General features: G+C 37.5%; 1 protein-coding gene across 18 annotated transcripts in view; it reads right to left on the bottom strand.

The window, feature by feature from the left end:
* Positions 1-26,670, bottom strand: part of ablim1a (actin binding LIM protein 1a) — a 49,144-nt gene that overhangs the window by 15,012 nt on the left and 7,462 nt on the right. For 17 of the 18 annotated variants that reach the window (XR_006372607.1, XM_044136799.1, XM_044136800.1 and 14 more), the window contains exons 2-7: positions 8,746-8,883; positions 6,174-6,357; positions 4,798-4,907; positions 1,886-2,012; positions 1,690-1,783; positions 208-295 (exon numbers count right to left, since the gene is read on the bottom strand). Coding sequence is in view for 17 of the 18 variants with exons in the window: in XM_044136799.1 (XP_043992734.1) it covers positions 208-295; positions 1,690-1,783; positions 1,886-2,012; positions 4,798-4,907; positions 6,174-6,357; positions 8,746-8,883 (741 nt within the window). In the remaining variant the exon portion in view is untranslated. Of the gene's footprint in view, positions 1-207; positions 296-1,689; positions 1,784-1,885; positions 2,013-4,797; positions 4,908-6,173; positions 6,358-8,745; positions 8,884-20,009; positions 20,244-26,670 lie in introns of those variants that run through there. The other variant, XM_044136797.1, reaches the window with a different exon arrangement.

The following is a 26,670-nucleotide window of genomic DNA, read 5'->3' as shown; positions in this document are numbered from 1 at the left end:
TTAATATAAGACAAATTAGGCATGTGGAGAATGAATCACATTATTTGTAGTTTAATCCTGATTGGAGAAACTGGAAAGGTAACAACTATCACACAAAACACCCTCATACATTTAGGCATGTGTATTATTTCCTATTTCAAACCCAGTATTAGTGGCTCACCTAAGATTTACCCAAGAGATCACAAACGTAAATTTAGGTCCACTCACCTTGCAAATACATCTCTTCTCCCTCTGTGAACATCTGATTGCACCTGCTGCATCTCGCACAGCTGGGGTGGTAGTGTTTATCTCCTGCCTGAAAAACACAGAGCAAAAAAAAAAAAAAAAACCTCAAAAAAAAAAAAAAAAAAGACTTGACTTCCCATGTAAATGAAGATCAATGAAGCCTGCAGCAAGCCAAGCTGAGACTTCCAGGCGATAAAGCCAGGTGCTCCACCTGCTTCCTGTTACATTTCTTCCCCCTTCCAAGATCCAGGTTACTCTTAATGTATCACACTTCCTTTAAAGGGGATGCTTAATATCACTTTACATACTGCACTCAAGCATGATGACCCACAAAAACGCTGACTTTGTTCAAAATGTGACCTCCACGACATCCACCCACTTGACGGTCAACCTGCCTTTCAAAAACCCGCTTTGAGCGAACCTACAAAACGCAACGCAATAAAAAGATATGATAGCTGGAGAGTCTAAATTTCCTTCCACTCAGATGTGGCACTTTGCATGCAAAGTGCTCCATTATAAAAGCTAGTGTGAGTTTGACCACGGATGATAAATAGCCAAATGAAATACAGCCTGCAGGATAACAACTCTGTGTAACATTTCAGCCTGCAAGAGGCCACTTAGTGATATGCATAGTGTTTGCATTTTACTGCATAAAAAAGTTCAATTGTCTGTGCTATTGCTATCATGGCCTGACTGAAATTTTCTTTTCAGCATAAAAATAAAATTTATTTAGGCTTCTTTTTCTTATATGATTGTGGTAGCTTCGTAAAGTATAAAGTGCTCCTGTTTGCCTCCAATGGGTTAGTATTGCTGTGACGACAGATCGTCAGTGCCTAAACATGTTAACAATTACACAAACACAGCTCACGCCATATGAAGCTTAAGCCCAGAGTTTCATAAGAGCTGCACGACATACAGAATTAATAAATAATCACATCCTAAATGTCAGAGGACATTCGTTGGGTGGATTTATGTAATAATTATGCAATTTGTGGCAATGAAAACTTGTAGAGTGCATGCCACTGGAGTTACGAAATCTGCAAAGAATTAATATTTTACATGCATAAAGTCATGTAAAAGAGTCTGCTTGGATGGATGCTGAAGAGATTACATATCAGGGATTACAAACGACATTTCACAATTCTGCTCTGTGCAACATTTTATGCTGGAAGCAGAGCAGCTTAATATACAAATTCTTTATCTATTTCAGTGCAAAACATGTAACTATACATATTCCAAACAACATTATGTACGTTCAAGAATATCCCTGAAGCAGTTTTAAGTAAAAACATTGTGCCTTTGTATTCTTACCTTAGGCAGGCTCACACAGGAGTAAAATGAGGTTAATAATTTGTTCCCAGAAGCATGATAGATGGCTGCACAGAGAGTGCAAAGGGACACATCTTCCTTTTGTATGGAGCCCATCAGCCGTATGCAGGGTGTGCTCAGTGTGCAGTTTCTTACCTCTAACACCTTCCCCGTGATGAACTGATGACACGCCTCACACTGAACTCCAAAATGGATCTGGTAGTCCTTCTCGCAGTAGGGGGCGCCATCCCTATAAAGAGGAGCCAGACAAATGAAATCCAGGATCCAGACATACTGTCACAATGCACGGCTGGGTCTGAGCAGGAGGCGTGTTGAGAGAGCAGCTGCTTACTTGCTGATGTACTCCCCGGTCAGCACTTTGCCACAGGCCTTACACTTAAAGCAGCCCAGATGCCACTGTCTGTCCAGTGCCAGAAGAGCCTGACCGTTCTTGATGTCGCGGCCACATCCTGAGCAATCTAGAAAGGCAGGAGTAAAAAGTGCGGTTAGGTGCAATACAAAAGCTTCATTCCTGTCAAAATGCCAATAAATTATTACGTAGCTATTTTGAACATTTTATACAATTATCTATGTCAACTGTTTCTTTTCTGTTAATTTGGATGATTATGATTTACAGCTAATAACTTCAGATGATCAGGCAGAAAGAATATTACACAAATGAAATACTTTTTTTATCCATAAGTCTTGTGCCCATGGCAGTCATAAAGAAGACTCCTGACTTGACAGCTGTCCCAAAGGCAGTCACCCTCCACAAGGAGGTTAAGGCACCAAAGGGTCACTGGTTGTTCACTAAACGCTGCATCCAAGCATGTTAATGGAAAGTCGGCTGAAAGGAAAACCACCTCCTTGCTCAACAAATTAGTGATGATTTAGGGAGTAAAGTCATCTGCTGGTGTTGGTCCACTGTGATTTATAAACTCCAAAGTCAATGTGGTCATCTACTTCAAAACTTTCCCTTTTACTGACAATGGAAATGTTGATATCGTTCTCCAGCAGAACTTGGCGCCCGCACATGATGCCAAATGTACCAAAATGTGCTTTGATAAAGATATCATCACTGTGCGTTTAAGGCTAGGAAATTGGCTTAATTTCTGTCTTGCTGAATTTCAGTTTTTATTTAGCTATAGTTATCAAAACACTTAAAATGTATAATTCTGTGTGTGATATGTCTGTATATTCTGTAAGTTTTAAAAATGATTTCAATTATTGAAATAAATAAAAATTTTTGACTATATTCTAACTAAATGATCAATATTTTGGTTAAGTTCTAAAATAAATTGACAGTGCCAGAAACAAACGTTTGGATTCAAGTAAAAACACGGCTCCATGAGCTGAAAAACTGATCAAGCGTGTCAATTCTGACCCAAGACTTTAGATGGTGATAGAGTGCAATTCACAGCGGTCTGATAGTTGCCCCTTCTTATCAACACTCAGGACTGAAAGCTTCATCCATATCCAAGTAGGATCTTGAGTTAGTGCAAGTGCGAAATGTTCTTTAATAAGTAGAACAACTCAACCCAACTGTAAGCACAGAGGAGGATAACTTTGTGAGGCATAACAAGGCTGTGATGATGACGCGAGTAGAATCAGCATGCCTTATTTATAGGTGACCTTGTCTAAAAGCTCTTCAAACGCAAGCAGAGAGACCAGCAGGGGTGGGAGAGGCGAGCAGGAGGGAGAGGATGAGAAGCTGGAAGAGGAGGGGTATTTCAGGGCAATGCATTCCCTGCTCCAGAGGGAAGGAAATGCATGGGTATGAATTATTTAGCAATGCCTGTCTTCGTGTCATACACAAAGAAGAGCTATGCAGAGAGAGAGCTGGAAGATCCCTTTCAAAAGGTGGACCTCTGTCATTCCTCTCATTCCTTTGGCTTTACTGGAGACTTTCTGGGAAATTATGTGGATTGGAAAAGATTCCTTTACATCTGTTTAACATTTAGCTTTAGTTGGTCTTTTATTGCCGGAATAAGCAGCTTATGACTGCAGATTGTTGCTAAAATTACACCATTTTAAACTTTCAAGAAAGTTGTCTACAGTGACTATACAAAGTATTCACTTCCTTGTATGTTTTACCCTTTTTATTATTGTTTTACAAATAGACAGAAATAAGTGGGGGGGGGTTACTGTAGGAAGTACTGAAAAAAGGAAACGTTATGACTTCATCTGATGGGTTTTAATTTTTATTCCTATGATAATGAACACAGCAACCAACCAATAGCAATTATTCCAAAACCATCTGGACATCTAATTAGAGATTACGAATACTTTAATCATATTTGTGGGGACAAAATCCTCAACTTCCTAAAACGTCTTTTTAATTTGTGAATGAATGCGGGTTAATCCATTTTAATTGCATGAAGTCCTCCAGTTAATTGTGATTAAAAATTGTAATCATTTCATGCTTCCTTGTATTTGTATTGCCTCTCAAAATATTGATGCCCTTTAAACTGTTCCACATTTTGTGATTCTCTTTCTGTTAGGTAATTACTATATGTCATCTTCCAGCTGGCACCAACTTATTGAACCCTTACTGATAAAGAGTACCTTCTCACTTTTTAAACAGGTTTGTCAAAAAAAAAAAAAAGAACATGCTGATTGTGGAGAAGATGTTAGTCTGTCTAAGAAGGGTGGAATCATTGGCATCCATCAGAGAAAACATCTCAAGAGATTGCAATACAGACTAAAATTGGGTTGAGAACTATTCAATGCATTATCAAAAATGGAAGGAAAGTGGGGAACCAACCCCTCAACTATACGACTGAATACGTCTAAAATATCCAAATGTATTACCATTTGTTGTGTTTTATGTTAGTTCATTTAGTTTTTTACCAAAGTCTTTACCAATGGTTGCTAAAATTGGGAGAATCCATATAATTTTTCTTTAACTTTATAAAGACCTACCACTACCTAAATATCTAAAACTTTGTGGGAATATTTCTGAAAAACAGTGCCTAAAATGATTTATCTGTAGAATATTTCCAAATTGTATGACATATTGTCTGGAAATGAGTAAAATCACATGTTTTTAAACAAAATTTCAGTTAATATTTACATTATTTTGACGTAAATAATTCGTAATAGCCTGAAAAGCCGTTAAAATGACTGGTATACAACTACATTAAAAGTCATGGAGCAACACACTAGTTACTCCACGCTTTTCAGCCTCGAGTGAAACCAAACGTGAGCTTTTGCCAAGCTAATTTCCTTCCTGTATCTTTATAAAACAAAACAATAGCTACTTACTGCTGGAGCCCAGGATGTCCTTCGGTCCAGGAGACATGGGCTCAGCGCAGTACTGACACAGGCAGTCCTTCCCGTTGAAGGTCACCCTGTCTCCGGCCGGGAACGGTCGTCTGTCAGACATGAAGTCAAAGAAACAACATGGTGTTGTTGCCCGTGGCGAGTGTTACAGCTTATTAGTTATGGTTTGCAGGACTGAAGATGGCAGGGCTCTCTGGTGAAGATGTGTGTCAACACTGAGCGCCTGAGTAGGACATTCAGTCAGACAACGTACAGAAACGACACACGGCATGCTGCTGCACGCTGTCAACTGGAATTCCCACCAGTCTCAGTTTAGTTCGTCACAACAAATCAGTTTGCGCATCATGGGCGTGGTCACCGGCTATTCTTTAAATGTGATTGGTCACCCTGCCTGACCACACCCACCACAGCTGCCAATCAGTTTGTACTGTGCATAGATTAAATGTTTACATTGACTAAAAGGTGCGCATTATTTTATTTTATCCATTTAAATAGAAATTTATCGAAATTAATTGACTTTACTTTTAGTTTGTAGATTGCTAAAGCTGTTTGTGGTTATTTTATATTATTTATATGACATTATTTTTTCCATAGATTAATCAGATAATACTTATTGTGCGGAAGATCTTTCTATGTAATGTTATTTGTTTGAAATAAAGTACATTTAAAATATAAATAAATAAATACTGTGTATAGATCAGCGTTTTGTCTACACTGTCAGTAGATGACAGAAATGCTTTTTTGTTGATTTTTTTTAAATGCAACATTACATTTACATGAAAATCCAGGAGATAATAGCCAAGTGGCTAATTTCTGTGCCTAATCCCATCATCAGGTTGATGTATATGACATTTAGTAAGAAAAATAAAAAGCAGCCTCCATACTGCAAAAAAAAAACTTCATAAAGGAGAAAAGGGGGTAATTAAACAATTTTTTGCAATTTGTAATTGATAACAGTTGCGTAATTTTGACTTTAAGTTGATACGTTTAATAGAGCCAGCACAACAGCGTTAAAAAAAGTTGTATATTCTTCTGTTTAGCTAAGCAATGCTAAGCTAAACAGGCTAATCATGTGACAAGAAAAAAAGCCTGCTAAACAGATTCATGTGTTTTGTTTGGGCAAATAAATGGGTATGTTAGTCAAGTTTTCTTCCACTGTGCAGTGCATTTAGATAAAATTACAATTTTAGGGTGCCACCCTTATCTGGCCCCCTAATAAAAAAAACAATAATAATCTAGACACGCCCCTGCTCTGCATGATGTGATTCTCACTGAACTGGAATCTATATGAAATGTTCCTGAAATCCACGTTATGTATGCAGAGATATTCAAGTCATGGCTTTTGGCAGACGCCTTACTTGCAGATGGTGCAGACGAAGCAGGAAGGATGGTAGGTCTTGCCCAGGGCGGTGACGACTTCTCCCTCGACAAAGTCCCCGCAACCGTTGCAGCGGGTGCCGTGCATGCGTTGGTAGTCGAGCATGCACAGATATTCCCCATTCTTCATGAAGAAGCCCCCCTGGGCGAGGTCACAGCCGCACACTGTACATGACATACATTTGTTCTCATTTAGTCCTATGCCAATATCTCTCATTAAAGCCACCCAACCTCTCCACGCACCGGTGGCTTTGTTGAGAGGCTCACCCAGTGTGTGAAATAGTTGCTGACTAAAAGGTCGCAGGAAAATACATCTAACTGCTTTCTGTATTGCAGTGGGAAGCAAAACATTAATGTGTTCAATCAATTTAGCTCAGGAAAACCACGTTGATTTGTTTTGCTGATAACTGGTTTTGAATACTGTGCCAAATCTTCAGTCTCCAACAAGTTTCCTTCAATTCAAATATAACCTTGTAGTCTGCACAAACATGAAAGACTGAAATAACTAGAAATGGTATGTGAAGGATGACGAAGAATGAGAAATGTGATGTGATGTTGAATTCAGCTCCAAGTTTGTAAAAACAAGTAACTTATTTGCCCTGATCTAATCATTTAATGAAGGAAAATGTTGAATTCAAGCAATTAAATAAAATTTCAAAACAGTTTATTATAAGCATTCTAAAATTTACAAGTAAAATAAATTTCACCACAACTTACACATTTAGCTACAACTTTAGTGGGGTTTGATTTTGGTGGCTGGTAAAAGGCTTCTCGGTTTTTAATAAACTTTTAACAAGTAGTTTTCTATTGGCCAAAAAATTTGTGAAAATTCAACAAAAGCTTCCATCATGACCCATTCACTTCATTTATAGGCCTGGAATTTTAAAACCTTTGTGGACTGTTTAATGTTAAATATCATTCTTATGTAAACAGCCAACACTAAGTCCTGATGATGAATGGAGAGGGCGACGAAAGGAATCATCTTTAATTGCATTAGAGCCCAGAGATGATGAGATTACTGACATAACTGAGTCCAAAAGAAAACCTGAGCCAGAGACGTGGTGGCTTCAGACTTTGAGCTCCAGCTGTTTCCACTTTTCATAAGTCTCATACCACTACTGAAATAGTAAACTCAATAAGACGGATTCATGAAATTCAACTGAAAAGATTTAGGGGCAACTTGAATTTGTGTGTCAAATGTAGTAAGAAAAAGAAACCAAAGATGTCTTGTTTGGTTTATTTCTAAAATGACGTGGCTTCAAATCCTATAGATTTGTCGGGCAACAGAGGATAAAGTTAAAACTAGGACTAAGACAGTGCCCATTAAAGCTGTTCTCATGTCCCCTTTGAGAATCATTAACCCTGACCAAAAGACAGAATTAGCACTAATCTCAGCATTGGACAGTGTTATTCTGAGCCCATGGTGAGCTAAGCTAACTCTATAACAGTGTTTAAATCACCGATTAATAACAAAGGTTCAACAGGGATAGTTCAGGTCAAAATAGGGATGCCTGATTAGCGAAGTGAGCCTGCATTATGCATGTGCCAGAATGCCAACGGCGTTCAGTAACAGGGCTGAACCCATATGGATAATAATGATTACATGTTGAAGTCTGGATGACATCTTAATTAGATGGAAAAAGTGAAGAGACCTCATTTAACCTTATTATAGAATGCTAAAAAGTTACAATTTACAGTGCAGTGAACGTATTCATAACACTTGACCTCTTTCACATTTTCTCATATCATCTATAAACTTTCTAATAATCTGAATAGTGTGGAATATATTTAAGACTCCACATCTCCCTCAGGATACCAGGGTAGTGAAAGTATCATGTCGTGGGAATGCTTTTCTTTATCAAGTACAGGAAGGCTGGTTAGAGTTGATAGGAAGATGAATGGGGATAAGAACAAGAGAACATTTCTTAGAATTTGCAAAAGACTTGAGCGAACCTTCTGCCCCAGACCTAATTTCAGTCTGGGGCAAAAGTTTATCAAATGCACACCATACATTTAAAACATAATTTAAAGTTTGAATTATCTATTTCTTTGTAATTCATACTTATACTAAGTTTTTTTCCATCTCAACTACAAATAAATTACATCATTATCTGTGGTTGTAACATTACAAAATATGGAAGATTTCAAGGAATATGAATAGTTTCCCAAAGAACTGCAGGGATTCTTATCCTGACCAATTCTGCTTATCCTAATACAACTATATACATCTTACAGTTAACTTCGTAGTCCATACAATTATATAAAATATCTGTCTGCTACATGAGTAGTCAGTATCTACTATTGGTACTTCAGCTACAAATTTTCACACAACTCCCACAGTTTTATTTATATAAAAAAAAGTCCAAGCTGTTTCATTTCTTGAATTGTAGAGAGACCACATGTTCATCCATCATCAGGAGTATTAGGTTTCTCAAAGCTGAAAGAAGGCTGAGTCAATCTTACAAGCAACATCAAATGAACACATAAAAAATTAAATATTAGTACATTAGTGATAATAATTTCCTGTTACAAAAAGGTTTGGGGTTTTTTTACCTTTACAGGTGAAACACTTCAGGTGAAAGTGTTTGTTCTGCACCCGGAGGACCTCGCCCTTACATGGCTCCCCGCACTTGTAGCACTGAATCAGGGGCTTCTCGCTGGAGTGGTGGTGTGTGTCCTGGGTATGAGACACTGTAGCAGATGGAAAAATAAGCGTTACTACTGGCTCTATTAATGTGACCTTGTTCATCTGAGAAGGAACTGAATCCAACTTCTCAGAGCCTGTCAGAGTAAAAAAAAAAAAAAAAGTGAGTGGGACAGAGCAACTCTGGGTTTCTGGCCAGACAGACTCTCTAGAGACAACCCAAATATAGAGTGTCTTGATCAGTGGAGGACAACGTGTCAAATTGCAAAGGAGAGCAAGGCTTTGGAAATGATGCTGTAAAAAAGTATTGATAAAGTCATTTCCACTATTTAAATTAAAGTACTTTCCCCCTCAAAGGAAAGCATCATTTATATTTATGACCCATTACTGTTCATGATTAGCTTCCCATGTTTTTAAAGAGCAAGCTTCTCAGATAATTAAGAATAAAAAGGTGCACAGTGCTGAGAGCAGAAACAGAGCTCAGCACAAAAAGTTAAAACAAGAGCGAATGCTGTAATTAAATATGATTCTAAGTAAAACCTGCAAGTTGTGACAGAAACATAGGCAGCATCAAGAAACTGGTTATAATCCAGATTTTGACAGATAATATGAAAGCATAAGATAAAAAAAGAAGATAGAAAGCAAAGGAAACTGCAAGAAAAAAACTGATTTTAATTTGGGACAACCAATGGGTTTTGTTAACTATTATATTCTTGCAAAGTAATGATTCATCTCATTTTTACGTGCTCAAACTCATATGGAGCCAGTTCCATCCATCCATCAACTTCTTCTTTATCCAGGAACAGATTCCTGAACTGGAAATGTTCGGAAAAACGCTTTTTCTGAGATTTATGTTTATTCTCCCAGTGAATAAACCTAAATACTTATGCTATCCTATCTGCACTAACTGAAAACACAGCATCTTCAGACAGATTTATTTATTTTTAATCAAACCCATAATCATGTTGTCTTTGTTTTAAAATGTCATAGAAACCCTGTTTCTCAGCAACCCTTCTCAAAATCATGCGGCATGACATCACATCTGCTCCTTAGATAAATAAAGAATGACCACTCATGGCAGGAAAAATAGAAAAAAACTGTTTTTATATCTTCTTTTGTTTTTAAAGGAGAAAATCCATATTTAAGATTCTTTACTTGGCATTTGTACAGCAAGAAAATATGGCAAGGCTTTAAAGGAAGTGAGAATAAACCAGAAGATAACTAAAATGAGAAAATAAAACATTGGTTTGCATTATATCTTTGTGGCAATTACTATTACACTTTACTGATGATGTTCTGAGAACAAAAAACTAATTTAGCAATCTGCAAGAAAATGGTATTACATCTGTATTAGCAAGTCAAAGGTTTACAAAAACAACTAATATGAAGCATTTTTTCTGCATCTCTACTTTCATAATATGAAATTAAATAAGACGTTCCAGTATTGACATCATTATAGTCTTTTTACACAGACAGTACCAGTAGCCTATTTTCTTTATATCAGTGGTATGTTAGACTGTGGTCCCACCCCATTAAAAGTTTGGTGGTCCCTGACACAGACAGGCACTAATCCCCCTCTACAGTATGCAACTCCTGCTGCAGTGCCGCACTGCACAAAGCATATCAGTGGCCTGAAACCAGCAGATTATTTCATTTTCAAAGACATTTAACTAGGCATCTTCTTTCACTCATCCTCTCATTTTCTATCTTTACTGTATATTTCAAAGCTGACAACACACCAACAGAGCCTTGCAACATGAAAACACACATCAAAGGATCTTTGCTCTTTCCGCTCTGCAGTGAATCATTAGTCTGAAAGGCTAAAATAAGACACCAGTAAAAGGACAGAAATAGCATCATGAACAATCGATGGTTTAACCAAAGGAAGACATTACCCTGGATCATTGATTGCCAGGCCTTGCCTCAGCCTGCATCCCACCTTTACAGCTGCAGTGGCTTCCTGGTTTGATTGCAGTGAAATAACTCACTGCTAAAAAACTGCAAGTAAATTCTTTCAGGCAAAATTACAGTTGCGAGAGTAATCTATTCACAATTAGGAATGAGAGCAGTTGTGAGATAATAAAAAATGGAGAAAGAAGAAGACAAATCCTCAGGAGGGAGAAGACAAGTAAGGCAGGTTACAGTGGGGAGGACCTGTCTCTCTGGTGTCTCTGATGTGATTACACTCAGCAGGACAATGAGTCATCTCTGGGTGAATCAAACTGCTGTGACTCTGTATCGAGTGTCTGCAGCTCTGTGTGTCACATCGCACCTCCGTGAACAAAGCACAGACCATCTGGGTGACTGCACTGTGGAAAAATATCTAATCTAACCATTTATAGACCCAATCTACAGGTCACTTTCTTTATGATCAAACTTGACCTTTTTTCTTGTTTGCTTAAAGGGGACCTATTATGCAAAATAAGTATTTTGCATGTTTTTATTCTTCCATTGGGTCTCAACTGCTTCTAAAAACAGCCCAAGAACTTAAAAAAAATATATTTTTTAACAAGTTAATGCTTTTTGGTGTCTAGAAAACAAGGCGTTAAGTCACAATGAATAGCCATGTTACCTAGCAACCCCAGCAGAGCTCCTGCATGTTTTACTCCTATACAATGGCTGTTGGAAAAGACAAGAGTTTGGCTCTTGACTTACTATCCACAAACCATTTGCTCAATGCAAAAACGTAAAATCTTACCAGGGGATTTTTGTCTAGTTACTATTGCAAATATCTTAGTAAACTTGAAATAAGGCTAAACTAACTTACAAGTAACTCTTCAGAAAGATATCCGAGCTTGTTTTAAGTAACTAATTCCTTAATATTGATGGAAAACTACCTATTCTATTGGCAGATGATTTCACTTAGAACACATTTTTTCCATGTTCTAAGTAAAATAATCTGCCAATATAACTAGTACTTCTTCATCAATATTAAAAAATCATTTACTTAAAATAAGCTCCTATATCTTCTAGAAACAGAGTCTCCACTTCTGCTTTTCAAGGATGTACGCTTTCATAATTGCACCTCTGTTTATGTGGCCAGAAGCAGTTTATTTGGATTTGAAGTGACAAATGAGCTAAAAGAGCTCATTCTGAAAGGAGCTCAAAATAGGCAGAACCTACCAGAATAAATGTCATTATCTAAGAGTAATTTGATGTAAAAAATTTAATAAACATGGTTGAGTTGTCTATAAACCTATCCTAACCTGTTCAAGGCAGCATGATAGGTCACATATAAACTACATTTTTACCTCCCACTGGCACAAGAACAAAAACTTTATCAATTCCATCAATTTCTTGATTATATACAATGAAGTAATTTAATTCCTTCATAAATCTCCACAAATTATTACAAATGGTTCATTAACAGTTTTGATTGACCGCTTAGTGTTATAAATGTCAAGCAGTTATGATTCAAACAGAAATATTTATTCCTTCCCACATGCACTATTGATACAAAACAGGAAATGCTGAATGTCATGAAAGCACAGCATGCACAGCCGTAATTGGTATATTAACTAGTTACATCTTCTGCCTCTCTGAGTCTACTTTTCTTATTATTAAGCCTCAGATATGCTTACCCTGTGCCTGCCCACTGAAGAAACTGGAGATTAAAGCAATATAAAAATTTTAATTTACCTTTTAAAACAGTAAAAATAAAGTGCTATATTTCTCAATGGGTGTGCTGGTCATTTCACCCCTTCACTGTTTAATCTTTTTGGAGTTTTATACAGTACGAAAAAGAGCATTATGCCTCAAGAAATTGTGTATTAACATCATCAAAGATGATGAAAGGATTGTCTGAACCACCTGTATGAAAAATGATCAGTGTGGAAAAAAACAAAAGAATGAAACTGCAAAAGGACAATGAGGTGAAATAATCAGGAACTGTGACATAGGGATTCATGCAACTTTGAAAACTGATTATTTTAAGTAATTTTCTAGAAACTTCTCTAGTCCACTGACAGCAGATATGTGAAGAAGAGGGCTGAAGAAGACAGGTGAGTGGGTTAGGTATCTAGCTAAATAGCTGTTTTGCTTTCTTTTAGCACTAATTATGCCAAAACATTTGACATTATTGTAATTAAACACAAGAAAACATATAACTGCCTGTAAGTCAAATTTATTTTCAGTAGACTCATTTCCCTTTTCCTTCTAGCTTTGGTCTTATGAATCAAGCAATAAGATGTCCATTTTCCTTCTAATAGTTGGGTAACTGACAGTTTTTTCTACCATGTCACTCACTGAATGCCATTTAGAGGTTTTGTGGTGAAAAGCCTTTTCTTTTGCAAGAGCCACTTAGCTGGTGAGTGAAACCTTTCATGTAATGCTATTATTTATCAGGTGTTGTAAAAATCTAGGGCAGTGTTGAATTTTATTCTTTTTTTGGTTGTCTCTATTTAAAGCTTTTTTGCATGGACAAGAAAAAAAGGAGCTGACATCATAACAGGTTGATGAGAATCCAAGACAAACGCTGGGATCATATACTTGCTGAGGATTTCAAATTAAATTTGTGCTTTTCAAGCTACAGATAAACATTAAAACATATGGCAGAGATTATTTTTCATTTATTTTATTAAGAGTTGCATATCCATGAAACGCATTGTTAAACTTTCTCAGAGAACTGAAATTTTACCATATAAAACTCAAGTTCATTCATTATTGATTCTCTATGAGGTTTTGTTGCTCTTATTATGCTACAAGGCCATAAATTTGAGGAAATATGTTTTAAAATATGGATTTAGAATAAATCCGTTAGTAGCTCTCTAGTGGTTCTTGTGATACAGTCAAAATGGTGCTTCATTTGCTCAAATTAATATGATATAACAGTATGAATAAGGAAGAAGGAAGCACATTAGACAACCTCAGCACAAAGTGACTTACTGGAGTAAAGAATTGTAAGATTTTCCTGGCTCACATTCCTGTTTCTGGTCTGCATGTGTTGGGTCTGCTGGCAGAATTATCTGTCCTGCTTCATCGACACCAGATAAAGTGACAAGTCTGAGGCTGAACACACAATTAATAGCTAGAGAAACATCCCGCTGACTGAGGGAACAATAACTAACATGGGCCCAGAGAAAGAGGGCTGCCCCCTCAAAAACCCAGCCCCCCAACCCATTTAACCAGAGCCTCGCTGCGTTGGCAGTAATAAATACTGCAGATGATGCTTGAAAGTGTTGAATCCCCTCAGGACAGCATATTTTTATGAAACAAGTACACCGACTCCAATTGTACAGCCCAATGGATTGTGGCTATTGACACAAGAGCGCAGGACTTGCTAAAGAGGCTTCAAAATTTGTTGCCTTCATTTCCTGTCATGAGTCCAGAGGAATGCAAAAGCAGGGCATTCGGAAAATGCACCGGGAGAAGGGGAATTCCATAAAACAAAAAGGCATAAAAATAAGAAGACTTCATAAAATATTCAATTGCTCTTTTCCTTTGTTACTGTTGAAATAAGAGCTTCCAAATTTATGTCAGTGAGTGTGTGCTTGACAGTTTTTGGAGTTTGTGACCAAAACAAATACACAATTAGAGGGATGCAGGCAATCGTCTCCACTCCTTTTGCCCCAGCCAATAATTTTGGAAGCTGTGTCCATTTCATAGACAATAAAGCAGAGACAAACAGAGTTTTTCTCCCTGTAATTATCCAGTCTAAACACTCAGAAGGAATATTCCAGAGGGAGTCTGGGCTAAGACGAGTGTCAAAGAAATCCCACCATGATATCCAATTAATAATTTTTCAAGCATGGGGATATGGATATGTTTGGGGGGTTAAAAAGGGCGGTGGAGCCTTTTATCACCCACATTTGAAAAGGAGCACTTAACTCCTCCCCCTCCATGAATATGTATGGCTCTTCTTCTTTCTGCCCTGCCACCAACATCCCAGACAAAGCACTTCAAACACTGGGCAGAAACTGTAGGAGGAGGAGTGGGGACCCTATCAGCCTTCAGCAGATCCCCCCCTAACACTTAATAAGTAATCCTCTGGGGCCTTAGCTTGAATAATGACCTGCTCTCTATGGTTGAGCACAACAGTGCAGAATTTTAGCCACTAGCAGGTACACAATCATAATCATTTACTGTTAAACAGAGAAAGATTTCCACTATAGCTATTTATCTGAGTGAAGACAATAGCAGCTTCATGAACTGCAGAAGCTGTGATTAAAGAGAAGCTGATAAAGGCCTTGGCTCTTTAATAGCCTGTATTGGCCCCATAGTCTGGTTGTATTTCCAGTGACCAGCTAAGTGAAAAGCTGTTTGTAGACTTGCACAATGCGGACTATTGGCAGTTTTGCTCCTCACCAACCATGCACCAAATTACAGTTAAAATTAATTTTAAGTCTCTGCTGTAAGCAAATGTGGCTAAATGTCTTTAAGAAGTAGTATAAAATTATAACAATAAACTATAACCCACAGAACAATATTAGGAGCCTGTACAATTGGAACTGGGAAGCAGAATGCATAAAATATTTAGGGATAACATTGTCCAAAGATTTTTCCAGGCATTTTGATGTCATCTATGGGCCCCTAATTTCAAATCTGAAATCTGACATACAGAGGTGGAATCTGACCCCTTTCTCAAATTTATAGTCCGAGTAGAGTCGGTCAGAATAAACATTCTCCCGCGCTTCCTATATCTATTTCAATGTTTACCTATCCTGATATCAGAAAGGCATTTCATAGAGTGGGAAAGATTAATATCTCAGTATATTTGGCAGGGAAAAAGGCAAGGGTGAGGTACAGAACACTTCAGTTAAAGAAAGAGAAAGGTGCACTGGGTCTTCCCAATCTACAGGTCTATTACCATGCATCTTAGTTAAAACCAGTGTTCTGTCTATGCTCTCCATCTTACGATTTGGAAGGAAGAACAGTGGAAGAAATACCTTTAATATCAGTATTAATGGCCAAGGATTTACAAGAGTGGGTAAGTATAACACATGAGTCAATGGTACACACAATGCTGGATTCTTGGAGAAAGGTTATTAAAATTTGTAAATTAGGTAACCAGATAAAAATACTCAGATGGTGTGCCTTTGATTCAGCTTTTAAACCGAACAAGACTGATGGGAGATTTAGAGGATGGATCCAAAAAGAATTAACCAATTACTATACATTAACCCAGAAGAGGGTATTTCAGAGTTTTGAGGAGCTTCAGAAATCTGCCATGTAGATCTACCTGTATCTACAGGTTAGGGCCTATTTCAAGCAGAATATATGTGACAACTGGGAAACAGCCAAACCTGGACTTTTTAATATGTTTTTGTCCTTGTTGAAGTTAGGTTCATGCAAGAAACTTGTTTCCATGCTGTACAATGGTATTCTATCCTCTTAACAAGGTGACACAAACTACATAAGAAACAAGCAGATAAAAGAAGGAAATGTATCTATCTCAACTGAAGTCTGGGAATAGAATAACAAATTACACTGGATGACCTCGAGCTCCAAAACATGGAGACAGTTCTGTTTGATATTTTGTAACTCCAGTTCAGAAAAAACATTGGGGCAGCGGAGACACATGTTGGAGACTCTGTGGAGCAAACGGGGCAAATCATTATCACATCTTCTGGGGTTGTCTGGTGATTAGAGGTTTTTTTGGAGCAAATGTGTTCCCACCTATAAATCACACATCAGTTCAAAGTTGGCTGTTTCAAGTTATTGTCTATATTCTAGAAATACTCTCTATAAGATGTAAGCCTTCTTATGAACATTTATCTCTAAGCACAAAAAAAGCAGGCTTTGGTTTTATAAATATATCAGTAAGAAATAATTTGTTAACAGGTACAAAATAGACGTTGGAAGTGAATCACACATAAGGACTAGGTTTAAAATGGGAATAAGTGTTGACAAACAGGCACAATAAACCAGAACTTAGAATTACTTCGGGTTGATCAACAGTCACAATCTACCATATATCAAAATGGTAACCAGTAACTATAAAATATTCACAATATATTACAAAATTATATTAAATAATATGCAATTTGAACATTTACTTTGTTTATCTAGTTTATCACAATCTGAACATTTTCAGCAAAATGAATATATCCCCAAGTAACTTTGGGTCAATTTGTCCCATTTGCCAGTTTGTGCCTTCATACTTGCATTTCATTTTTACTTTTTGTTTTGTTCTTTTGAGTGTTTTCATGAATTGTGGTGGTAAATAGTCACAAAATGTTCAAATCTCACACAGTATATTTAAATGACCTTGTATATTATTATCTGATGTGTGGTATTATATCCAATTCCAATTTATTTTGGCTCTGATCCCAGTTTGGACTAGTTGATTCATATAAATTATAACACATACAACTCATCAAACCAGAAAATCTCTGAGTGAACTCCTTCTGTTGTCCCCTAGAGTCATACTACTACTTACAGAGTACTATATATAGAATATAAAGAATTAATTTTGATCAAAGATTTTCCCAGTTGAGTACAAGTGGTAGAGAACACCCTTTTGCACAAGAAGAAACTGAATCCTAAGCAATCTTTCATGTGACTCCTGTTGTTTTTAGCTTGTTGGGTTCAGACTCTCTATGACAGAACATTTATCTCATCTGTATATTCCGGTCCTATGTGCCAGCTGCACAAACACTGTGTGTGTTGCACTGCTGCCTGTGAAAAGGAGTTTAGCTCCTTTTGCAGGGTGTAGGCATAGGCAAGCTTCAAAGATGAGGCACAACTGCAGTCATCTGCAGTCCTCTGCAAAACTAAAAATCAGAGGAGACAGCTACACTTGAAAAAGAAAATTTCACATAATGAATATGTGGAGTGTGGGTCAAGAAAAAAGTATTTTAATGTTGCACATAGTCTTGCACAATAAATCTGTGGATAAAATATGATGAAAGAATTTGAGGAGCATATTAGCTTTTGAGTTTAAGAACTGGTTAGACACAGGGGTGTAATAACATTATAACATCACAACATTTCAAGTCTAGTCTTGTGAAATCACAGTGTTGCGTCGGCAACACTCAGTTCCAAAAGCACCAAAGAAGCCTCCACCACTTTTAAAATAGGTTTTGTGCTAAAGGTTTTATTACTCACTACACTGGAACAAAAAATGTTGACAGAGGAACAGAAAAGCTGAAGAGGATTTGTTCTATATTTAGGCTATTACCTGCTAATATAATAATGACTATTTCAAAGTTTTTGATGCCTGAACTTGATCTGATCTTTTTTTTTTTGGGTTAACAATCTAAAACATAGGCCGATTAAACTTAAGCTGGATAAGATGAACAATGTAGGATAAATAAATAATACATTTTTTAACTACAGTATATGAACATGTCAATTTATAACATTAATGTATGGACTACACTTAAATTATAGTGAAACTATAGTCAATCTTGACATTTTAAAGTAGTTTATACACTGTTTACAAATTCTTCAAAACATAGTTTGTTGTTTGCGAAAGTTTTCATCTCTATGTCAAAATAAAAAAGGAATCCTTGAGCTGTACAGTTTTTCCCCCAAATTATTGCTAAAATTCCATCTTGTTCTCATCTACCTGTGCAACTGTCTCGTTGTATGAGTTGGCTGTACTCGTGACAACCATTTAGAGAGGAACAGCTCTCTAAATGTAGACCTCTTTCTATCAACAAATCCCAACAATGTCCAGATAGAGTGGCTGCATACAACTATGAAAAACGTCCGGAGGGAGTCTGGGAAAAGGAACATGTGGGACACAGAGGTTACAGAAGTTCTGCCAGCATCAGAGCTCAACCGCAAGGGCCGTTTCTTTGTGGCCAGTCGAACCCACATGAAGGGACCAGATTCAGAGCTGGACGCCCCCTCCAGCTGCCAGTGCACGGTCAGATGCATAAACAGACTTACTCAATAAAATCTATCAAAAATATCTGTAACCCCATTTTATGATGTTGGTGAGGGCAAACATACATTCTTTGAGAGCTTACATAAATTTTACAGCATCTTTTATGGATTTTGAGCAAAATGTATCCAGAAAAATTAGGACCAAAACAAGAAGCATAAAAATACAGCAAACAAACTCAGATTTGGACTGAATCCAGGGTTCCTACGCATGTTTAAATTTAGATCATTTCCAGACTCAAAACTCAAGGGTTGCTTTTTAAAGTATTTTTTGAAATATAACTGTAAACTTCTCTGTGAATCCAGGGCAAATATTTGTACTGTGGTCAGAACCTTCACAAAATCCCAATACACTTAAGGATGGATTAAATAAGATCCCTGTTAGTATAGTTGTTTCTTATTGTGATCTAATAACTTTCCCATCAGTTTCCAGTTGGGTAAGCAACTAACTGTCTCCGCTTCTTCAATTTAGGAACATTTTAAGCACAAGATTTCTTCACAACAAAAATACTCTACATTGCTGTTTCTTGTGAGGCATTCTGACAACAATAATCCACCTCTGGACCACACATCCTGGTAAACTGCAGGCAATGTGTAACAACTCTGAACAATGGCCCCTCCTGACTTCACCTAATTCATCCCACACAGCTGGGTGACCTCCGGTTTATGGACAGGAACAATCATCTTGTTTTTTTTAACGGGACACCATGAATGGGGCCACGGATGACAACAATGGAGTGTATCTTTTAGAGGGTTACCATGACAACGGCTGCAGACAGAGTGATAGAGAGAGAGAGAGAGCGAGAGGATGACAGAGAGTGCAGGTTCGTAGCTCTGCGCAGTGTGCCTCCCAACACTGGTGCTCCACTTTTCATCTCGTAATGTTTTATTCCATACAAAGAGGATCTGACTTCTTTGTATGGAACAATCGCATCATGGCTCTGAGGGTCTCATCAGTTAACATGAAGCTCCTCAGATGCTTTGTTCCATTATGCATTAACATAAAGCCTGACTCTGCCAGACTCGAAGCCAAGCGGCAGCTAAAAGGGCGTAGCATGTTCAAGTCAGCTACTCTTAGGGAATATGTTGCTGTGTTAAAGCTTTACACGTAACCTTATGACAGTCATCGTCAATGGTTCAAGCACATACAATCCCCCCTCCGCTACAAAGAAACCCATATTCATGTTACCGAAAATATCCAGCACAATCAGATGAAATCAATCAAGTTCAACCTCAGTTAAGTCAGAGACAGTGCTGCAAATCTGTGTGAGCACCGACAACATCAACACCAAGCATGACAAGCAAAATAAATGGCATAAAAACACACATATATGTACAGAGGTACCTTTTTCTTTGACCATGACCATTTGAATCCAGGCACAGCTGCAGCAGAAAACTCTCTGACCATCAGCTGGCAGTAACACAGGAGCTGCAGGAACCTTTTTATAGTCAAGATCGAAGAGCTATAAAAAAAAAAGGGAAAAAAAGAACCGAGACTCCAGAAGACCAGAGAGAGAGGCAGAAAGAGAGGTGTAGGCGCTTCCAAGCTCTCCTCCTGAAAACACAGCGACAGCGTGGGGTTTGCCTCCTGACTGCCTGCTTTTCTCCCACCTCTCCTCCTCCTTGCTCTCCTCCTCCCACTCTTCCTACTCCTCCCCTCCTGCTCCCTCTCTCGCAGCCCCTCTGTTGTGTCAGACTCGCCCTCATTGCTGCAACAAAGTGGCCACTGCTGCTGTGTGACCCCAAATAATCAAAACACATCAGTTCAAAAGATGGGGATCCATATGTTTTTTAATTTTATTTTTGGGCCCAAATAAACTAGGAAAGTTGTCTTTGTTTTATTTTTTTCTATTTGTGCTTCCTTAATTTCTTAATTGGCTAATATAACATTTTAGACTGCATGATGGTTATGAATTTATCACACCTTCTGCATAAATGTTCAGTTTATGAATTTTTAATTAGCAATAAGCATTATGAAGACACTAACAATGCAAAAGTCTCATAAATTTACATATTGTTATTGTAGTAAGCTATTATATAATGTAATTTTATCTGTTAATGAAGAAATGGAATAAATAAAAGAAAATGTGACAGTAATGACATTTTTACATGTTACCGTGTTCGTTAAGGAAAGATAAACAATAAACTGAATTTCATTAAAAAAATAAACAACATAAATAATTTATTAAAGTAGAAAATACCAATAAATAAACAGACAACTTAAACTGGTTGATAGGGTACATGTATTGCCCTTTGCACATGAATATTAACATTTACATTTATCATTCATGAAAGATATATTTTTACTGAAAACTTTCTATAAAAGGAAATTAAGTGAATAAATTAATTTACAATAATAAAATACAATAACAATAAAGTGAATTTTTTATTTTATTTTAACAATATATTTAATTTATTAGAAAGATTTACATTCTCTCAATAATGTGTTTTATTTTAATATAAAGTTATGTAGAATTTAAATAATATTCATTCATGCACCAGAATTTAAAAAAATAATAAATACATTATAAAATTAAATTATACAATTTTAAACACCATGTTAGCCATTGATGTGCATGCAAGTTAGGAATCCATAACTTACTTTGGAAAAAATAAGACTTAAAAAAGATAGTGGTATCTCCTATAAGGAGTCACTAATACAACTTATTACAATTCACTTTGTGAAGATGTAAAATATAGTAAAAAAGAAATGAAAAAGTATCTATGTAATGGTTAGTTTCATGTAAATAAGCCAAAAAAAATTCAATTAAAAAAATACATGGAACAGAGTACACTGTTAAATTTGTTTTAATAAAATAAAAGATTTCAGAAGGGCACTTTTTGTTCACAGGAAACAGGGCAGGCACTCTAGCACCGCCTAGTCTATTTATGCATGTTTCAGTGGAAGACAACAGAAGGATCAATGGAGGGACATAAAAACTACACAAACTTAATCACTGAGGCTAATTAAAAGTAACATGCTTCAGAAAATGAATTGATAACTGGTCATGCTTAGTACTACATTGATGGAACCTAAAGTTTATGAATTTAGTTGTGGTCAGTTCTGCGACTCACCATACACTAAAGTCAACTACAGTCCTTCACTGTCTAGTCAGTTCATTGGAGAGTAAATCTAAGGTTGCAGGTTAGATGTATCATGATTGCTGGTGTGAGCTTTGTGTGAATATCTTCAGTGGATCCTTGGAAATCCAATTAGAGCAGGAACAGAGTCCAGTGAGCATCCCGACTCTTACCTCGTATCTTCCTTTGATAAAAGGAAGAGAGTTCTCTTTTTGTCTTTTTACATAGAATAACCAAGATTAATCTCCTTCAACACTAAGACTTAGCCTGAGTCCAACAAATACGGACTGAGATGTGTTAAGGTTTGCTCTCTTGAGAGAAAACAGCTTGCCCTGTTAACAATCAACTCTATGTGAACACCACTAGGAAAATATAAATTCCCAAGCAGCAGCAATTATGGGCCAAGCAGTTACTGATTCATCTGTACTTCTCCACGTCTAAAAAAAGAGCAGGCGTTTGTCAGCAGTTACCTTCTCCTTATTTGCTGAGGCAGCATCTCATCATGCATGCCGGGTGTTTCATTCAGTGTAGGGAAAAACTGTGCCATCTTCTGGATGCCCGTCAGCGTGCATTTGTTTCCACAAGACGTTGACATAAGGCAACTGAGATTTGCCAGTGAGGTCAATGGAAAAACATACAGTTCCTGGTGGTGAATTCTCCCTGCACTCCACCCTTTTTTATTATGAAGACAGGGAGGTGTTTTAGGAGTGCGTAAAGCCATGAGAAGCTCAGTAAAAAGTGGGAGTTTTCTACTGGAGCCACTAACAGCAACTAGAAAGGTATCTTGTTACTGTGTCTACTTTAAGAGGCCCATTATCATCCTGTCTCTTTTAATAATCTTCATCCGACCTGAAGGACATTCGTGCTTACAAGGAGTTTGCCAAGAGCAGCAATTATCCTTGGATGAAAGGTTTCTGTTGTGTTTTACATGTCAATGATTCACGTCTGACTCTTCCTTAACGACCTCTCCAGTGATAACTTGATCATTTTGCTGAAGGAAATCAACACAACTTGAGTCTTGGCTTCCGACTCCTGAGTATAAGCTAAGCTGGCATTACGATGCATGAGGTCACATGTAGAGTAACAACAGTGCTTTGTGTGGACAGGCTCCACCGTTATTCCCTGCCTTGATTATTTAAGGATCTTGGAATGCACGGGAGAGATATACTCTCACACACATAGAAGCTGATAAGAAAAGGAAAAGAGAAACAACTTGGAAGAACTCCTGAACTCTTGAAAAGCACAGCGGAAACTCTTTGGCGTTGGATAACGACAAATGGTTGACTAGCTCACGGATATTTTAAAACAGGTTGCAAAACACAATCACCTCTGTGAACGCAACCATGTGCGGTCAGCTTCACTTCTCACAAAGTTTTCTTTTACTCCAGATCCACAGCACTTGTAGCCAATTCCCTTTGTATTTTTTTTTTTACACATAACATGGGGGAAACATCTTTTTGATATTTTTTAAATTTGTTTTGAGAAGGGTATTTTCTGCTGTGTTCAATCCAGGATCCAAAATAAATTCCCACTTGTGACTGCATTTTTCACTTTTCCAACTCATTGCAGCTGTATGTGGTATAATAGGTCCACCTTTAAAAAAATAACAGTTATATGAATAACTAAAAGCCCAAATTTGTACGGATGTAAACAAAATATTATAGGTTGCATGTTTTTGTTACTTATTACAGACGCCTGCAGTAGAAGGTGCATTTTTTGCATAATGCTGTGAGCATAAAAAGCTGTTTAAAGTTTGTTTCAAATTAAATACTTAAGTCCTAAAACAGAAAGGATTGCTTCCTTTATTTACATAAAAAAAGCAACATGTCAAAAGTAAAATGACCATTTTACAGATGTGTCTGGCTTGAAGTCAGAGAATGTGTAAAATCTGTAAATCTTGATTTGTCCTGGTGCCCAGTGCTGTAATCCTGATGTAAGCCACCCTGCCGCCTACGTCTGCTGGGCAACATCCAGAGGACCTGTCCTCGCACATGGGTTTGCTTTACATAATGACTGTAAAAGTCTCAATTATTTCCAGTAAATATTTATTTTGGTACAGTTGAAAAGTTGTTGTTATATAACTGGGGCACATAAGCTCATCATTTAGGCTCTAATTATTTACTGTCAATTGATTCCTCCACAAATGAACTGATACTAAAGTGGGGCCCTTCTAAACCACATCTACCTACTATTCCAAAGGAAACCAAATTTTGTTTTATCTTATTTTAAACATACTTTTCTTTAAGCCCACAATTCTTTGTAATATTTTAATTGGTTTGATATAATTGTAACTATAAATATTGCATTTTTATTACCTGTAAGCAGAAAATTCTCATAGTTAAAAGACATAAAAGATTAATCTATATATTGTGTTACTGATGAGTTACTGCAATAAATAAAGTAATCAGTATATTCTTATTTATTGAATAAGGCATTGTAAACATAAATATCAAGCTGTAGATATCAATAGATAAAAATAAAAGTTAACTAATAGAAAATGTGTTAGTTTACAGCAGGTACACCAACAAATTGCTTTAATTTATGCAATGATTTTTAAAGTTGGGCTCTTTTAGAAACCAGACACATTCTGTGGAGGGTTCAGTGTTGAAGGGGGAGTTTTGTCCTACCTGTAGTGACATCATTCAATCTCTCACTGAGGTAATAATCATCTGGGTTGAGGAAGGGAAACTGCTCCATGTACTGTTTGGGAATGAGGTAGAGCACCTCAGCTACATGTCCATCCTCGATGATGGACATCCGCTTCACTGAGCTCTTGCGTTTCACCCGAACCCGGTTGACCCGGTGGACGCTGTGGCTGCGGCTGGAGCTGCACAGCTTTCCCAGGCTGTTGAGGTTTGGCAGAGTGGGCATAGTTACCCTGTTCTCCTTCAACTGTCCCACAGAAACGCAGGTAGAAATCAGTTGCTTCTGGACTCAGCGCTGTTCTGAAATCTGTCCCTCTTCGGACATCAGGAACTTGGAGTTGTCAAAGAAGCAAACGATGAAAATAAAGAGAAGATTGAGGAGCAAACTCAGCCCAGCTCATCGTTAAATCATGGGATCCATTTCACATGTACTGCAGGTACAAGAAGCGGAGTGCTGGAGATATCAAATAGCAAGCAGCAGGTATGAGAGTGCATCCTGCTGCAGGTGAAGCGGAGCAAGACAGAGGCTTGCACTGTGAGTGTCTTCACCCCAACCAGCCTGGTGCCATAAGCAGCTTAGGGTTGACGTTCAGCCTGATTATGTTCTGGGTGGAGTTAGGTTTGTCCATGCCAAGTTTGTTTACCCAATGATGGGTGGAAGAGTCACTACCCAAGTCCTTTATAACCCAAACATGTTTAATAAAGAGCCCTAATTTGGCCCAAACTATGCAAAAAGCATTCTTTTTGCTCTAACTAAAATATAAATATTCCACCTAAATGGACGGTACAGTGTGGTAGTTGCAGAAAAAAAAAGATGTGGGTTCAAAACCAGACTGAAACCTTTATGTGTTAAGTGCACGGGTTCACTACAGAAACTGTTCTTCGCACCATCTACTATGAATCTTAGAGTTAACGGGAATTTTTAATGGCGTTTCCACACCCTGTAGTCCAGTACACTCAGTTTGATTGGAGACCAAAATTGCAGCATTTGTTACATTTTCAGCTGCAGAGGTTCGCTTTCAAACTGCACTGTGTAAAACAAATTAAACCCTTTGAGAAACCTGTTTGGCCCCTCACATGTGGTGGCGCTTCACCAAGAAACACTTAAGGAAACAACACAAAAACATGAACTCAACTTCCTTCTTCATGAAATCTAAATGATGTCAGATTTTAGTAGTTGTAGGATTTCACTTTTACAATTGGTAAAAGACATGAGCCATTTCTCCCGGTACCACTAGAATCATGTGTTTGTTTTGAAGGAATTTACCTAGAATGCCCTCCGCTATAGTCTAGTTCCTGCTTGAACTCTACCACCAAAGTTTACTTCAATCGAGACCAGAGTTTGCTTTTTTGATCCATATCATAATTTGATTGCACATTCACACCTCCCCCAACAAACCAGACTTTCTAGCCAAATGAACCAGAGTTCATCTAAAGTGGACTAAATAGGGCTGGTGTGAATGCAACCTGCTGGCTGACTGCAGGAGAAAGGCACCAGCTACGCCCATCACTCTGCATGGCTTAAGATGGTCTAAGAAAAGCTTGCATGGAATACATCTAAGATTGGATTAGTTTACACCATCAAAGGGACTCAAGGCAAAAGAGGTCAACAACAACCAATGTTCTTTCAGCAGACTGCAGTTCAAAGCTCCTTTAACTAATCACCATCAGTAAAAGTACAGTGAGTCCAAAAATGTTTGCATTGCATTGTTGAAATTAAATGAGCAATTGTGCAACTGTGCATATTTGATTCTGAGTCATACCCAAAACCAGAAGTGGAGCTTCTTGCTCACTCATGAAGAATGCAGCAAGTGGTTTCTGGGAGTCACCAAAAAACATTTGTCCTTTCCAGCAGCCATTGTTGGAAAGTTTGTGAAACAGCAAATTTTCTGGACAACAAAAAAGATAATAGGGGCAGACTAGAAACACACTCTACACCTTTAAGATATGTACGCATTAAAAAATACGTCTTTCCCAAAATACCTGTGGAAGGAGCACAGGCATTGCTCCTTCCACATGGCTAATTAAATTGCATGGAGCAGAAAGACTATTTCAGCTTTTTAAACAATCAAAGCATCTTCAATGTGAATGAAGGATGGAAGAATGTTTAACCTTCTTCACAACCCAGATCTAGAAAGATGTTTCTGGGAAATGTGAGCTTGCATGTGGTTAATTTTTAATTCAGATGGGAAATGACAGATGATGCAAATGTGGACTCTTGAAAACATACTAAGATAACATCATAAAGCATTAAAAAGAAAAACAAGATCAAGATTTTGT

This window comes from Gambusia affinis, linkage group LG13, assembly GCF_019740435.1.
Source record: "Gambusia affinis linkage group LG13, SWU_Gaff_1.0, whole genome shotgun sequence".
NCBI classification, from domain to species: Eukaryota; Metazoa; Chordata; class Actinopteri; order Cyprinodontiformes; family Poeciliidae; genus Gambusia; species Gambusia affinis.
The sequence above is the reverse complement of the archived record's forward strand: the minus strand, read 5'-3'. Positions and strand labels throughout refer to the sequence as shown.